This window comes from Ochlerotatus camptorhynchus, unplaced genomic scaffold (genome assembly GCF_037179485.1).
Source record: "Ochlerotatus camptorhynchus isolate MF236.1 unplaced genomic scaffold, CSIRO-AGI_Acam_v1.1 ptg000330l, whole genome shotgun sequence".
Taxonomy (NCBI): Eukaryota; Metazoa; Arthropoda; class Insecta; order Diptera; family Culicidae; genus Ochlerotatus; species Ochlerotatus camptorhynchus.
This window is the reverse complement of record NW_027040818.1, coordinates 12077562-12094326: the sequence shown is the minus strand read 5'-3', so window position 1 is coordinate 12094326 and position 16765 is coordinate 12077562. Positions and strand designations below refer to the sequence as shown.

The 16765-nt window shown below is 42.9% G+C and overlaps 2 protein-coding genes across 2 annotated transcripts in view; one reads left to right on the top strand and one right to left on the bottom strand.

Annotated features, from left to right (window-relative positions):
- fng (Fringe glycosyltransferase) overlaps nucleotides 1-16765 on the bottom strand; it is a 380064-nt gene that overhangs the window by 24720 nt on the left and 338579 nt on the right. The window contains exon 5 of the mRNA XM_065230528.1: nucleotides 7562-7700. Coding sequence (XP_065086600.1) covers nucleotides 7562-7700 — 139 coding nt within the window. The remainder of the gene's footprint in view (nucleotides 1-7561; nucleotides 7701-16765) is intronic.
- The window catches only part of LOC135708448 (transcription factor grauzone-like), a 404988-nt gene that overhangs the window by 351353 nt on the left and 36870 nt on the right, over nucleotides 1-16765 (top strand). The window lies entirely within an intron of this gene.

Genomic DNA, 16765 nt, shown 5'->3' with positions numbered 1-16765 from the left:
AAATAAATCATTAAATTTTTTTCCTTGATTCTGGCACTTTGAAAATTTTCAATATCTTGAAGTTGTACATGCAATATACAATTGAATAATTTTAGATCTTGGAATTACTCAAATTGGGTAAGTTTTTTACAACTTTATTAAGTGAGAAATTAAGTAAGTGATAAACTTCAACATTCAATGGATTTGATTGTAAGCTGTTTCTTTAAAACTGATTGACATGTCTTATAAACTTTTGGGTAAATTGCTGTTGTTTTTGATATAAAAAAAAAGAATATTTTTAACGCATTTAAAAATTTAGCTTCATTATAAACCTGGAATTTATCCGTTAAAATACTGGAATAACCTGGCAGTCAGATCATTTTATTTAGATAAATGAATAGACACCCTGTAGATAGAGAAAGACGATTAAACGCTTAAAGCAAAGAATGTTCAATCATGAAATAAATTTCCGCTAAAAAAGTTGAAAATAGTGACTGATTACACGAAACAGTGACTTTAGTGACTTGGCCTTAAAAAAAGAGACTTTTTAGTGACTGGCTTGAAAAAAGTGACTAAGTCAGGCAACGCAGCAATGATTTAAAATTTAACTATTTCAAGCGTAACTATTCAAATCGACGAATCTGATTATGTAAACAATCACTTCAATCAACGATTTGTGGCAATTGCTAGCTTACTCACAGAACCAGATAGTAGGGGAAAGATTCCCCTCCTGATGATGGTGTTTGTTTGCGTGGGTGAGTTAGCAGTTAAGACAAATCGTCAATTGAAGTGATTGTTGACAAAAGCAGATACGTCGATTTGAAGAATTACGCTTGATTTATTTGTTCTGTCCTAAAAGCTGTCAGCAGCTTAGTTATTAGATCTCAGAAACTGTTACCGAAATCCACAAACATGATTCGAAGTTCTCATCTGACAAAGATGAACCCGCGGGCCGGATGCGAGTATATTTTTGTTTTTGTATGGCGTCCCACATAACAATAACCATAAGAAGCGCCTAACCATCAATTCGGGATATCATCTCATCTCTATGAGCTATGGCGGAACCATTGTGTATCGAACCCGTTTATTAGCGGTATTCGATTCGAACGAACACAACAATAGACATGATAGTATATTCAGGAATTCACTTGCACATTAGTACCGCGTAGTGAGAAAATACTGAACTTCTGTTCATCAATCAAAAGGCCGTGACCTACTGAACAACTTTGCCGAAAACAGAAACTTTCTCGCTAATAAAGCTAAGCAAAAAAACTTCTATTCACCAACCAAAAGTCCTTGATCCATTGAACAAATTTACTGAAGACAGCAACGTTCTATATGGTCAGGATCCAAAGATACAGCATATTCAGACAATTCACTTGCGCACTAGCACCGCGTAGTGAGAATATTCTGAACTTCTATCCACCAGCCAAAAGGCCTTGATCTACCGAACAACTTTGCCGAAGACAGTAGCCTTATATATGGTCAGGGTCACGAGATATGCCGAGGAGGAACGGATAACCCACATGCGTTGTACAAAGTAAATAAGCTGATGGTAAATGTCAGAAATTATTGAAGAATAAAATATCACAACATTTTTCCCCCTGCGACACATCTAAATCTCAATTTTAGATGGTCTGAAAATCTCACGTTAGCGAATCAATCTACGAAAAATCTTGGTTCAACTCGTGCATCTAAATTCATCTACAACTATTTACACGAAATCACACTAAGCTTCGACGCATCTCATAACAAGAAAGCGAAATTTTTCCTGCATCTCAAATAGAGTTGCCCCCTCGGTTTTCATAGTGGTTTTTTAATACGTCTTGCCATCCTAATAAAACATCCATTTTATGGTTATTTTGATTAACGACGTGTTCCGGGTACCATGCAAACCATTTGTGGAATAGTTTTATCATTTGGGTTAGCATTCGTTTATGGTATTGTTTTATTAGGGCACCTCAGGCTCGTGTTCCAAATGTTTGCGCGAGTACTTAAAGGTTAAAAGCAACTCAGCTCAAGGGGTCGGTCACTCCATATAGAATGCCAAAAACAAGCTTGGGCACACCTGGGCACACATATTGGCACTGTTTGGCATCCATGGTTCGGTTTTTAAAGTTGCTGGCAATACTGCACTATCTCTACGCCTGGGACGGGACTGGACAATTGGGTAGCGATTTCAAGCCAATTTGCTGTCAAATTCGAGACAGTTGCTGATTGGCCGATTTGACACAAGCAATCAAAGTCAGTCTGTTGATTGGCACTCTCGGCACAGCTGCGGCACACTGAGAAAAAGTTGGTCTCAAAATAAGTGTTTATTAGAGTGACCACCCCTTGGTGTTGAGCAAAAATTATGTAAAAAGCGAGGGGGACGATTCTTTCTGCAGGAAAGGTTTTGTTTTGTTGTGGTTAGCTGCGTGCACGCTGAGTAGATAGAAAGATGATTAATGATGATTCTGAAGATTTCCTGCAAAAAGATGATGCACGATATTTGCGAGAAATGAAAGAAGATTTTTCGTAGAATGATTTTTCGAGCATCTGGAATTGATATTAAGATGTGCTATACTGCAGTAGAAAATCCGAATCAAATAAACATTAAAATAGGAAGATCATTCTGAAATACTGGCATCATTGGACAACAAAAAACACGCACAAGTTTTCGAAGGGCATTCATCAAAAACATTAAGGCTGTGAACCATTTGCTGAGTTAAATATAACTCGTGGTTAAAAGTGACATTTCGAAAGTTATTCTTGATGTTCGAAAATCCCTGTGCTGTCGATCGACCGATTTTCGAGAAGAACTCAGCCACGGTTGTCAACATTTAACTTCTTGTCTGTCAGAAATAACCACGCTCGGATAGCAGGGTTAATCGATAACTTTCCATCTGTCAAATTTTAACCAAAAGTTAAAATACTCCACAAAATGGTTCAGAGCCTAAGAAGAGTGAGAAGCTCTTAATATGGACCAACAGGTCTGTGCCATAAAAAGGGAGAAAAGGGAGTGAGAAGCTCGATTGTCAAGTCCCGTTCCGGGTTGTTGCCACAACGCAATTTTTGCAAACCACAACCGTGAATCTCCATAAAGTCCATGGCTTCTTCAAAACCGAATCGGATTCCTCTACAAAGTCAGCGCATATCCTCACCCTCCGGCTCAATCAATCCTAACAATACCGGGTGTAAAGGGTGATACGGTCAAAATTTGGTCAAGGGAAAACGCGTGTAAATCGGTGAAATCGTTTATTTAAAAAATCAAATTAAATTTCTTTTTCAAGTTCAATTAGTATAAAATTCAGGAAAAATATTCAGTTAGACTTCCGCTTTTCCAAATCCGAATTGCCGGGCCTTACGCTTGACCCCTGCCATCAGATTTTGTACAGCCACCTTGTCCACCTTCTTCGCCGCAGAAAGCCAGTTTGCCTTGAACTGCTGCTCGCCCTTAGCAGTTTTTTTGGTCTTCTTTAGGTTCCGCTTGACAATAGCCCAGTATTTCTCAATTGGGCGGAGCTCTGGCGTGTTGGGAGGGTTCTTGTCCTTGGGAACCACCTGCACGTTGTTGGCGGCGTACCACTCCATGGCCTTTTTACCGTAATGGCAAGATGCCAAATCCGGCCAAAACAGTACGGAACAACCGTGTTTCTTCAGGAAAGGCAGCAGACGTTTATTCAAACACTCTTTCACGTAAATTTCTTGGTTGACAGTCCCGGAAGCTATGAAAATGCTGCTTTTCAAGCCACAGGTACAGATGGCTTGCCAAACCAGATATTTCTTTGCGAACTTTGACAGTTTCATGTGCTTGAAAACATCTGCTACCTTTCCCCTTCCTTTTGCTGTATAAAACTCCTGTCCCGGAAGCTGCTTGTAGTCGGCTTTGACGTAGGTTTCGTCGTCCATTACCACGCAGTCAAACTCCGTCAGCATCGTCGTGTACAGCCTCCGGGATCGCGCTTTGGCCGTCGTATTTTGTTTATCATCGCGATTTGGAGTCACTACCTTCTTGTAAGTCGATAGTCCGGCTCGTTTTTTGGCTCGATGCACGGTTGTAGAGGATACACCCAGCTTATTTGCGGCATCTCGGAGAGAGAGGTTAGGGTTTCGCTTGAAACTACCGGCAACTCTCTTTGTCGTCTCAGCGGCTTCCGGTTTTCGATTTCCCCCCGATCCAGACTTCCTGGCTGTCGACAAACGTTCCCCAAACACTTTAATTACATTTGTAACGGTTGATTTGGCAACTTTTAGCGATTTTGCCAACTTTGCGTGCGAGTAGCTCGGATTTTCGCGATGCGCAAGCAAAATTTTGATACGCTGCTCTTCTTGCTTGGACGGCATTTTGACAACTGAAGAGTGAATTCCAAAATCAAAATAGGAGCAACATTCTACACACACACACCTTCAAAATGAGGGGTGTTCAGGTTTTTTAAATGCAAAATTGAAAGAAATACGTCAAGTTGATATTGACCAAATTTTGACCGTATCACCCTTTAATATGAAAAAAAGCTCCTCCTATCGATCAAATCCTCGACAAAGATATCATCCCTTTCGGACTCATGATATCCTCCAGCTCCGTATTAAAAATCGTTACACAGACTCCCATCCACATTTCCTCCTATCTAGGCTCAATCCGCTCATTAGATGCAGAAACAGACCAGAAATACCATCCGACTGGAGCTGGACTAAGCGACATACCATTTTCGTATTTTTCGTCTGATTGCGTCTTTCCACGGTGGCGGCGGCTGCTACACCAACCATTCAATCGTTCAGCATAGAATATTGCAGGATAGTCTCGACAAATTTCACCCGTTTAAGTCCGTATCTCGGAACGAAAACGACCTAGTCCCGGGTCATCTCCATGTTGGGTTTCTCCAATCAAAATGAAAACAAAACCTATCAAAATACCGAGGGGGGCGACACATCTAAATCTCAATTCTAGTTGCTCAACGAATCTCACACTAGCGAATCAAACATCGAAAAATCTTCTTTGATTTTTCGCATCTACTTGCATCGCGCATCATTTTTTTGCAGGAAATCTTCAAAATTGTCATCCATCTTCTTCATATCTACTCAGCGTGCGCGCAGCTAACCACAGCATTGAGTAAAGTGCTTGAGGGGGACGTACTGTCAAATCAGCCCACTGATCATTCTTGTATGAAATTGGTTCCAAATGTAAACAAACCACGTAGGTTTGTTATGGCTTGTTTATGTTTGGAACCAGTTATACGAGGTAGGCGACCATTTTTCCTATTTGACAGCCACATCCCACCGCTGGTAAAGAGGCATCCATTATCCATTTGACAGGTCTTCAGTTCGATTGGAATAACTTTTCCTATGACTTTGACAGATAATCGATTGTTCCAATTTTGACATGTCGTCTTTTTATAAATTCAGACTACCACTATTCACAAGCAAATAAATTCAGTTAGATGAATGGCAACCTCGACACTGCCGGCACAGATGCGGCACATGTGAGGAACGCTGAGAAAAAAGTTGGCACAATATAAGTGTCCCATATGTCTTTATTTAAAAAAAAAAGAGCAAAAACTTCACTGAAGACACCACACGTCCAAATATTAAAAAAGAAAGTTTTAGAACTGCTTTCCAGCTAAATTCTCACCTTGGTTTGAAATGCATTTAACACATTTATTAGAACCGAGGGGGGTGGGCATCTAAATCTGAATTCTAGATGCCTGAAAATCTCACACTAGTAAATCAATCTACGAAAAATCTTCTTTCATTTCTTGCATCTTTTTGCAGGAAATCTTCAGAAGCGCCATCAATCTTCTTTCTATCTACTCAGCGTGCACGCATCTAACCACAGCAAAACCTTTTTTTCCTGCATCGTAGATAGTGTCGCCCCCTCGTTCAGAACACCGGAACATTGATTATAATGCAACATTTTCAGTTCTTTTAACTACGAAATGTTGGTATGGATTCTAACTACTTTCAACTGTTTTTTTGTAGTCTGCTACATATGCCAAAACCCAACATTAGGCACAGATATAGTGCAGTGTTACCAGTTACTTAAAGATCATAAAAATTGTACCATGGGTGTCAAACAGTGTCTATGAAGTTTCTCAGGTGTACTCATATGTGATTTTGGCACACTGTGCTGAGTGACCAACCCCTTGAGAAGCCTATGAAAATCGAGATAAATCAGCTTGATTTTCATAAAACTGACCTGACCATGCTGGTGACATGGATTTGTACAATTTATAAGACCCTGGGCACCTATGAAACCTCCTTCAAATTTGTCACCTTCTGCTTTTTAACGATTAAGACGATAATATGCTCCATACTACAAAGTAACTTGGAACTCTTTTAGGAAAAAAACCCCTACCAACGCCACTGAACCTCCCGCCATTAATGTGGGACCTCTGGTGGCGCACGAGCGCGATAAAGATTTGAATAAGAAATCGATTATATATTTCTTCTCTCCCCCGGTGAAAAGGGCACTAATTTACTTATAATTTACAACCGCCCTGCCCCTAGCGCTCCAGCCAACCATCGAATGTGACAGAATGCAGCCGATGTGTGTGATTCCCTTTTCTTTCCAAAATTAAAAGTGGCATTATTTAAGACCCTATACAGAGTAAAAAAAGCGCTAAATTGATGACACGGGGGTCGTCGATTGTCGGTAGTAAATCAAAAGCCCCCCTCGCTGCTGATAAACATCTGTTACCGTTGTTGTTCGGTCCCAATCTTAAACCTATAGTAGACCTTACTACGAACGAACGGAAAGATCCGATTACAAACCTCTGCTCTGTGGCCAGGGGGAGGTGGGAGGTGCTTGGTTTACTAAAGCGAGTCGTTTGGTTATTTTTACGATAATTAAATTATGAATGTGGTCCGTCGATCCCGTTTGGTTTATGACGGCCGTTCATCTGTCGCTTTGGGGCACCACCACCATTTGAGATGCAAAATTTATGGTCCAATGAGCGAATTAATGACCGGCTGAAAGTGACAGCATTTTGACGCGGGCGTGCATGTGGACAGACAGCGGATGGAATCGATAAGGCTTCGTTGTTTTTTTTGGCGTGATCTGCGCAAAACTGTATTGAAATGTGACACAAGTCCCATAAAAGCAGCGGGTGGAAGCGAGTTGGTGTTTTTTGTCTAACCTCATCGGAACAGGTTCTTAGCAGCCGCCGTGGCTACTTAATAATGATTATTTTAATTATTGTTATTATTCAAATCTTCCAGCAAGATAGGAGTGGCCAGGAACGAACGAGGAACCGAACGAAGAATGCTTATCTGGAAAACATTTGTCTGGCAGCACCCGTGGCAACCGACTTCATCATAGATGACTGCCAAGAACGACGAGGAGGCGAGCTCGAACTGGTAGAACGTGATGAAGATGGTCAAACAAGATCTTCCACACCGCGGTTGCGCGCACACACCAACTAATTGATGATAATGCAGAATGAATGTGACACTGCGCACAGCCTACTTTGTTTGGGTTGGTATACGGAGCCTGTCAAAATTCGATCCGTTCGATCATAAATCTCCTTGGATATCTTCCTATATGACTTATATGTTTCCAGGGAAAAGTGAGCCCCTTTCGATGAGGGGGATGAGGATATCAACTTACATTATCTAGAAAGATCTCCAGCGGCGAGGAGATGCTCGGCTTCCCCAGGTACCAGTCCTGCGTGGGGCTGTACTCGTCCAGCAGTCGCACCAGCCGTGGCACGTTGACGTAGTTGTCGTCGTCGAAATGGCACCACCATCTGGAATTAAATAAAAATCAATCAGTTTATTATTATAGGTTTATAGAAACAGGATTTACGGAGGAATTCGTACAATTTTTCGATCAAAACATCGTCATCACTCTCAGTAACGACACCTAGCGAGCATATGAGGAAACAGTTTATCATAGCTATAAATACCAAAGCATGTCCCAAAAAGCGGTTGTCAAGCAACTACTACCGTGAACACCCATTTAACTGAACGACACTTCGTGCATATTAGCGGGGTTCACTTTTAATTTGAACTTGTAGTAAGCCTACACGGAGATGATTTTTTTTTCCTTTATTTGAGAGATGTTTAGCCATAGGCTAGTTCATCTCTTAGGAACACGGAGATGAAAAACTACCCAAAATTAAGTACTTTTCCCTCAATTCCGGGGTTCAATCCAATAACCCAAATTTGAGTAAATCGCAATCGTTTCCATTTAACAACAGCAAAAAAAAACCTGCCTATTCTTAAGTATATTCTACCCAAAATTAAGTATAATTCACAAAAATTTGAGAATATGCAATTTACTCAAAAGCAACTCAAATGTATGCTGAACTATATCGTTGGGTCGAATCTCACGTTCCTTTTTTGACAACAATAAAGAGTGCAAATGAGAGGCTGAACTCAATATTAAGTAAAAAGAACTCAAATTTTGGGTAGTATTTTGATGTAGGGCTACGTCTATGATTTCTATATGGGGGTACACTTTGTGAAAACCGAAAATGGAACATGTAACGAAATTATGACAGGTTTTGAACTTTAATAACTCAGCTTCCCCTGGACCAATTTGCAGAAATATGTTTACGCATCTGTTAAACTTAGGACTTCATCACTTTTTTAAAAATTTCACTATTGACAATTGCACGAATGTGCAACTGTTGCTATTATAATTAAAATTATCACCGATTGCCTGCGGAAAGCAATTTCCCTAAAACAGATTTCAAAGTTGAATTCCATACGGTCTCACCAAACGGTGTTTATTCAGTCACCGCGTGGTGAGTGGTGGTGTTCTCTAGTACACAACGAAAGGCTGTCTGCAAGCAGCGAGCACATGAGCATCCATAGAAGGAGGAAGAAGCCGCACCGCTATTGATCGAAATCAGTAGCTCTTCGCGAGTTGCTGTGGGTCATCTATGTCATGGGCGTCATACTAAAGTGTATAAACAGAGAGAACCCGTTTAAATTCCAATTCCTACACAAAACACAAGCTTCTGCTGCAGTTAACAAATAAGATTTATTATATAAGACCACATAGTCCTACATCACCATTGCGTACAACCCCGTAGGGCTGTCCCTTGTAGTTTTTTCTCCGTGTACGACGATCAGAAAAGCGAGTTTCTGGTAGCCCTATTTGCTGTTTTGTTTTGTTTCTGCGTTCCATTTCGTTTTACTCTATACCTAAGGCTGTGAACCATTTGCCGAGTTAAATTTAACTCGTGGTTAAAAGTGACATTTCGAAAGTTATTTTCTATGTTCGAAAATCCCTGTGCTGTCGATCGACCGGTTGTCGAGAAGAACTTAGTCAAAATTTAATTTCTTGTCTGTCAGAAGTAACCACGCTCGGATAGCAGGGTTAATCGATAACTTGCCATCTGTCAAATTTTAACCAAAAGTTAAAATAATCCACCAAATGGTTCAGAGCCTAAGAGAAGAGAAGACTATACGGGGGCAAAAACGAACCACTTTTCTGTCAAACGCGAACCAGCTCGTGATTGGCCGATTTCAAGTGCGTAAGATAGAGATAGAGATAGATATAGATAGAGATAGATATAGATAGAGATAGATATAGATAGAGATAGATATAGATAGAGATAGATATAGATAGAGATAGATATAGATAGAGATAGATATAGATAGAGATACAAGAGTAAGAAGCCAGTTGTTTCCTTTTCCCCTTAGGGTAAGTCCATAAGCAAACGTCAGGCTGTGCGTGAAACATGGCGGACTTCGTACTATCATAGAGGTAACTATCCTTTCACTCCATCGAAAATTTTCATAGGAAACTGTCAATCTTCGCTGGAAGAAACGATTTTTCGACGGTGCCGTCAACGCCAATATAAAGTTGTTTATTATTTTCTTCCGACTAACCTAGAAAATGTACGAAATTAGATCTGTCAAAATGAGTTTGACAGTGATTTGTTATGTATTTTCCTCGGATTTTCACTAAAACGCTCTCACATATCGCACCAATTCAACCGGTCAGCCGGCGCCGGTGGTGTAGTGGTAAGCGTGACTGTTTTCTCATCCTGATTGTTCATGTATGGGTGCGATATCCTACGCAGGTGTTGAAGCTGTTTTCCTACACATTTGCCGTCAATGGATGGCAATCGATGTCCGTCGGTGATTGGCACTAGATTGCGGAACAGATCTGACGTTAAATAAAGGAATGAAGCAGCTCGTTGAACGCTCGAGCAAGGTTAGCGGGGTTCAAACTAAAAAGTGTTCAGTTCAAGAACGATCAGATTACCGGGGGTCTACGGTAGGTTGGTTTCTGATTTAGCAATACAGCAGTAAAACACAGATCTTTTACGAGAAAATTTACAACACACAGCGAATTTATTGATTCTTCATCAGTTGTTTTGGCACGAAGAACGCTGTCTTCAACTCCTTCCGACTACGGAAGACCTTCTCGCCTGGCTGGACTACGGTGTGCATTCCTCCGCAAGATCTTGCCGATCGGATGGAAACGCTGGGACCATCCAACAGGGTAGTGTTCCGCTTGGCTGGGATCGATTTCTTCTTGTTCTTGTTTTTGCCGCTCGGTGGTTTAACCGGATCGTTCGGAAAATGGACGTTCATCTCGCTGGGGCTGCTGCTACGGTGGCTTACTTCAACTGTCAAAACCTGTCGTCTCTGTGACTACTAGATGAGGTAGTCGACGATGCACACGGATCTTTACTCACCATCCGAAAGATTCGTTCGTCCGGTTTGGTAACCGTAAAAGACCCTCCGGCGGCTCGTTTTGCTCGTATCCGGGCTAGGGCTTCGCTTCTCGGAAGCTTTCGAATGATCTTCTTCGGTTTTCCTTTTCCTGGTGGCGCCACGGGACGGTCGTCGCGATCCCTTTGCACGACTTCGGTGTCGCAGGCGATGCAGTTCAGATCCTTGAGCAGCTGGTGAGTCGTTCCAGCCGATTCAACCGGTTCTGCACCGTCGAATCCTGCCTTTTCGGCGAGTTTGTCTACCAAAGCGTTCAGCTGGTCTTTTTCCGTGCAGAGTTGGGACAATTTTGCATTCATTTCGTTGTTCTCGTCGACTAGGCGGGTGATCACGTCGTTCATTTGATCGCGCTGTTGGATTAGATCTTGCATTTGTGTCTTCAATGCTTCCATCTCCTTGCTTAAGTCGACGACCTTTTGGCAATTGTTTTCCTGCTCCCGCAGTCGATTCTCATCGACCATATCCCGTTCGGCATTATCCTTCACCTCTTGAACTGTTCGCTGGAGGTTTGCCATCATCTCCTCTAGAAATTTCAACCGATCATCCATCGCTTCCTGACCGGCCTTCAGCTGTTCTTCCAACCCAGTGATCGCTTCCTTCGTCCGTTCGTCATTCTCGGCGAGCAAGTTGTTCAATCCTTCAACCGTTTGCCCTTTATCATCACAGCACTTCTTCAGTCGCTCCTCCAACGACTTTAGCTGCTCATCCAAACTCTGCAACGTTTCGGAATGCCTCTTGAAGGTATCGCAGATCTGATCCTGTCCTTCCGGACCACCCGTTTCCGGTCCACCATCCTCCACCGCTTCATCGCTGGCTTCGAGCGCTTCCTGAATATCCCGAACTCCTCCCACCAACAGGTGCAGCAACTTGTACAGCCGATTGCAGTTGATGATCCCATCGGGGACGCCGATCGAGAGGTCCACTAGCCGGGGTAGATCTTCATCGGACATTTTCCTAAAACAAAATTCTAAACGTTGGTACTTCAGGTAAATTTGACAACTCAATCGACCCGAAGACAGCCTACTTTGATTCCTATCGCTTCCGGACGTTCATCTTGGAACTCTTGGACGCATTCTTCATCTTTCGCTTGATCACGCACAAACAATCTTGGCTGGACACCTGGGTCCTGTTACCGGCCGCATCCTGACAGCTGAGACACAGCGGAACCTGCTCATTGCCCGGAGTACCCTTTTGATCCTTGTCCACCTGACTGATCATGCTTTCGATCATTTTCTTCAGATCAGGAACGACGGTCGAATGCATTTTCTCCTTAACGAGCAGCTCGATCCGCTTCGGTAGGTCATCGCTAGCCGGCAGACTCCGAAGCTTTGTCTCGATCCACTTTTTCAGCTCTGGGATTTGAATGTTGTTTGTATTCTTCGGATTGACGATCATCTTTGAGGATTTGCTCTGCTTGGACGACCCCGGCTTGCCGGGATGATTCCAGGTGGACCATTCTCGGGATTCTTTCGGTTCAATGCAGGATTGGGTTTTGAGGGATTTCCTCGAACTGGATCGACGTCCGGGAAGGGACTGCCCGGGTTTTGACATCTTGTTTAGTTCTTGTTCGAGACTTTTCACCTTCAGTTCCAGCTCGGTGAGCATCTTCTTCTGCTTTTCCGACATGGTCGTCAGGTATTTGACCTGATCATTGATCTTGTCGGTGGCATTGGTCTGGGTAGATTTCGATCCAGCACTGCATTTGTAGTTCATTTTGATGTTATTTAAATCCGCCAGGTTCACTACAACCACGTGCAGCAGTTCGTGCAAGTTTTCACAGTTGATCGATCCTCCAGGTGGAATGGCTTCATCCACCAACTCCTCTAGTTGGTTGTTTATTGACATTATTCCACGGAAACACGATCGCAATTTTGAAACTGACGGCCGAAAAATCAAAACATGTCCAACTCTGATTTATGTTCCGGTTGACAGATGGCCGCCCGGCCATCTTCGATGGACGTTTCCCACCGCACAGCAGCAGCGAGGTGGTTCGATCTATCGATCGCCATCATTGATTGATTAACTACGATGATCATGCAAAAATGCTCGAGGAACCAACCGAAATTATCCGGTCTAAGCTGCGAGACGAATCGCGGGACCGGCGGCAGCACCCTATAGAATTAATCTAATAATCGACTACTGGAGGGGGTCTCCACCGGCCTCCGACTGCGCCTCGCTAGAGAATCTATATCGCGTAGAAAATCTCCCAAATTAATTACCATTACATTGGATTAGAGGTGATTTTCATGGGTTTCGTCTATCCCTCGGTGATCGATCACCCAAATCTGCGGCCGCGTGGTGGAAGCGCGCGAGAGGTGAGAATTGGATCGTGCATGGGGAGCCCTCGCGTGAAGAATCGATAAATCAAACCGAATCCGATCACCTTCCACCACGTTTCGAGGTTAGATTTATGGGTGTCGTTTGAGATGTTCGGCGGAGACATTGATCGAGAGTGACATTATCTGCGCCCGCGGACCTTGACCGTCTCCGTGACATTCGCGTCCCATAATGGGTGGCAGCAGAAGGACTCGGCGTCAATTAAGCAGCAAGGGTCGTTCCGGCAGCAGGGCGAAGAAATGTTTTCTTAATCAAAAACACGCTGCCGATCGCGATTTCGATTTCGCGCGGGAGGTGGATTAACGACGACGAGGACAAAGAGGAGGCAAAAAATTTGCATTAATTAAAACGAATTTATCGGAGTCTTCTGGGCAGCGAGTGCGAGTATGTGTCTTTTAGTCCACAAATTTTGCGCTTTTAATTGGATGCCATGATCCTTGCAATAATAAATGTTTTGCGACGACGACGACGAGGTTTTGCTGATCGTGTAGCTTTTTGCATATTTTAACGCGTTCCTGATGCGAGGAGAGCGTGTGTAACATATGGGCGGCATTCGTCGCGTTATCGGCCGTCGGACAAAGAGCAGAACGAGGATCGGAATCGGGAGTTTCTCGGTAGCTCCAGCACAAATACCGGGCAACGCATTGGAAGAGGCAGGAATTTGCGGTATTCACTAATTAAGATCAATTTAATCCATTAGCTGCGCCGAGTTGGGTTTGCTTTGGTAGCGAGAAAGTTGGCAAAATTGCGATCGAAATCGCTGTGTAGAGGGTCATATGAGGAACTGTCTTGCTCGAAGTTTGTTTCCTGGAAGGGCCGTTGGGAAATTCCTTGTTTCAACTGGTTTAATGAATTACTAACACATCATATATTGTGAAGGTATAAAGACTGTACTCGAAAAAATGATCACCAAAAATTCATTTTAAGTCGGATATTTTTGAAACTCTCAGGGCATAAATAAACACATATTAGCTATGTTTTCGCAAAGTTTGATTATTCAACCTTCTCTCCCAGGAAAAATGCCCGCACGTTGGACTTAACACTACCCATCAAATCCTGTGCAACTCTTGCGCCATCTTTCCACTACTTCTTGGCAAATTTGTCGACCTTCTTCTTCCGGAACTTTTCCGGGGCACCCAGGCGAAATTTGCCGACGAAAAACTCCAGACCGAGGATCTGCTTGACGTCCGCTTTAATGTACGTCTCGTCGTCCATTACGATGCATTTCTGATGCACCAACCACTCGCGGTACAGCTTCCTGGCGCGGGATTTGGCCACCGTATTCTGTTTAGCGGCGCCTTTCTTACCTTGCAGGCATAAAGTCCGGCCCGCTTCATTGTCTGCTGGACAAACCAAGGAAGAATTTAACTTCTTGGCCACGTCCCGAATCGAAAGGTTCGGATTGCGCTTGAAGTAATCCCTCGCCTTCCTTGCGTTCGGGGGGTCGGTCGTCTTTGCTTACCTTCCGCTGCCAGCTCGCCGCTGGGTCGTCTGAGTCTCCTTGAACGATTTTACCACACGGGACACGGTTGAATTGTTGATTCCAAACTGTTTCGCTATCCACCTGTGGGACTGGCCTGGATTTTCCACGACCGTTCCCATAACTTTTTGTCTTAGCACTTCTTGCTTGGAAGTTATTCGATAACCACTGGACAGATTGTGACGAGATTTTGCACATGTAAACATTACACTCTAAACTAGTTTTACTCAAAATATCATCAATTTTTACCAATGCAATAAAAAAGTTAAACTAAAAAGAAAGTTTTTTCGAGTACAATCTTCAATAGTTATGGGACAATTCATTGCAGATTGAAAAAAGTTTTCGTGTTTGCATTCTTGCTGCCATGAGATGACGGATGCGTTTTGCAATCTCACAAGATGCGATTTAAAAAGTTTGCTGGTGTTAGATTGCTTGGATGTATTTTGATTCTCGAGAAAATTGCATTGAAAGCCATTGTTTATGTTAAGTTGTTTGGCCAATTTCAAATGTTGATATAGGGGAAATGACCGAGGGGGACGACTCTATCTACGATGCAGAAAAGATTGTGTTTTGCTAGCTGCGCGCACGCTGAGTAGATAGAAAGAAGATTGATGACGATTCTGAAGATTTCCTGCAAAAAGATGATGCGCGATGCAAGTAGATGCGGCAAATGAAAGAAGATTTTTCGAAGATTGATTCGCTAGTGTGAGATTTGTTGAGCATCTAAACTTGAGATTTAGATGTGTCACCCCCCTCGGAAATGGCTCTAATGTTGGCCTATGGATCGAAGATTGGGCCCATCGCTAAAAATCTACTATTTATCAATTGTATCTAGATGAACGCGTCATTGGGATGGTACTTATCCATTAGTACCTAGTTGCTATTGAAAATTTAGTCGATTGCTGAATTTATGTATGGGCCCAAATTAGCGACATTTAGGCCGACATTACATACATTTCCCCTAGATACTGAAAAAATAAACACAAAATCCAATCCAGTGTGAAACCGAACTTTTTGCCAGTGCGAACCTCAACCTGAGGTTGGTTTTTAAAACAAACGATCAAACTGACATTTGTCAGAAAGCAAGCAGAGCCGATCTTGATACCCGATCCAGGTTGGAACTGAATAATAAACAAATTCGTTATTAGAACTGCTTCAGTTGAATGAATTTGTAAACAATCAGGAATGATCAAGGATTCAAAAGCATCTCCAAATGACAAAATGACAAGCGATCAACGAACCGAATATTAACGCTATGTCAGAAGTGGAAAGCAGTAATGATATAATCTTCTCCCTTCTTTTTCATGACAAGCAGCCCGTGCGACACAGCTCACTCGGGGCGGTAGAAGGAAACGAGCATATTGTTGGCAAGCTGCTTCACGAAGTAAAGCCGAAGATGATACACGTGTGTTAATGGAATTTTTTTGTTATGTCTCTTCTCGATTCATATCAAGCTATGTCCTCATCCGTGTATATTGCAACAAAGCAGGCAAGCAATATATCATTATCCTTCTACCACTCGGATCGAGCTATGTTACAGAGCGAGTTTGTTATGGTAGTCGTAGCAACCGTTTTGTCAGTATCGTTGGTTGCTTTATGTGTTTGGATTCGCTGGGAATGATACATTCTCTGAAATGCAGTGCCCAGTGTCGTGACTGGAGCGAGGTTTCCAGCTTCGGTCACGGTTCCTCGAATCTGCCGCTCAGCCGGTGGTCCGATATAGTAACCGGACCGATATAGTAACTGCTCCCTCTGTTGGTCCGCTAGTGCCGTTATCCCTTCTGCTGGTGGTCCTTTGCTGGTCATCCGCTCTCTCCACAGTCCATCATAAGAATGCCGTCAACGAGCTTAGGTACCTCATATTTATACCTCTAGCCGAGGGGGACGACTCTATCTACGATGCAGGAAAAATTGTGTTTTGGTGGCTAGCTGCGCGCACGCTGAGTAGATATAAGGAAGATTGACGACGATTCTGAAGATTTCCTGCAAAAAGATGATGCGCGATGCAAGTAGATGCGAGAAATGAAAGAAGATTTTTCGAAGATTGATTCGCTAGTGGGAGATATGATAAGCATCTAGACTTGAGATTTAGATGTGTCGCCCCCCTCGCCTCTAGCTGTATCAAAATTTCCGAACCAATCAGATTCCGTTTACATACGGTCTATCACGCTTCACGCTCACTCGATTCTACTCATTTCTATTCCACACTAACTCTATCTACTACATTCTTTCCCTTTCCTACTCTCCTTAATTAAGGATCGGGGGCTATTTATCAACCCTCTCGAGGGAATTTCTTCTACC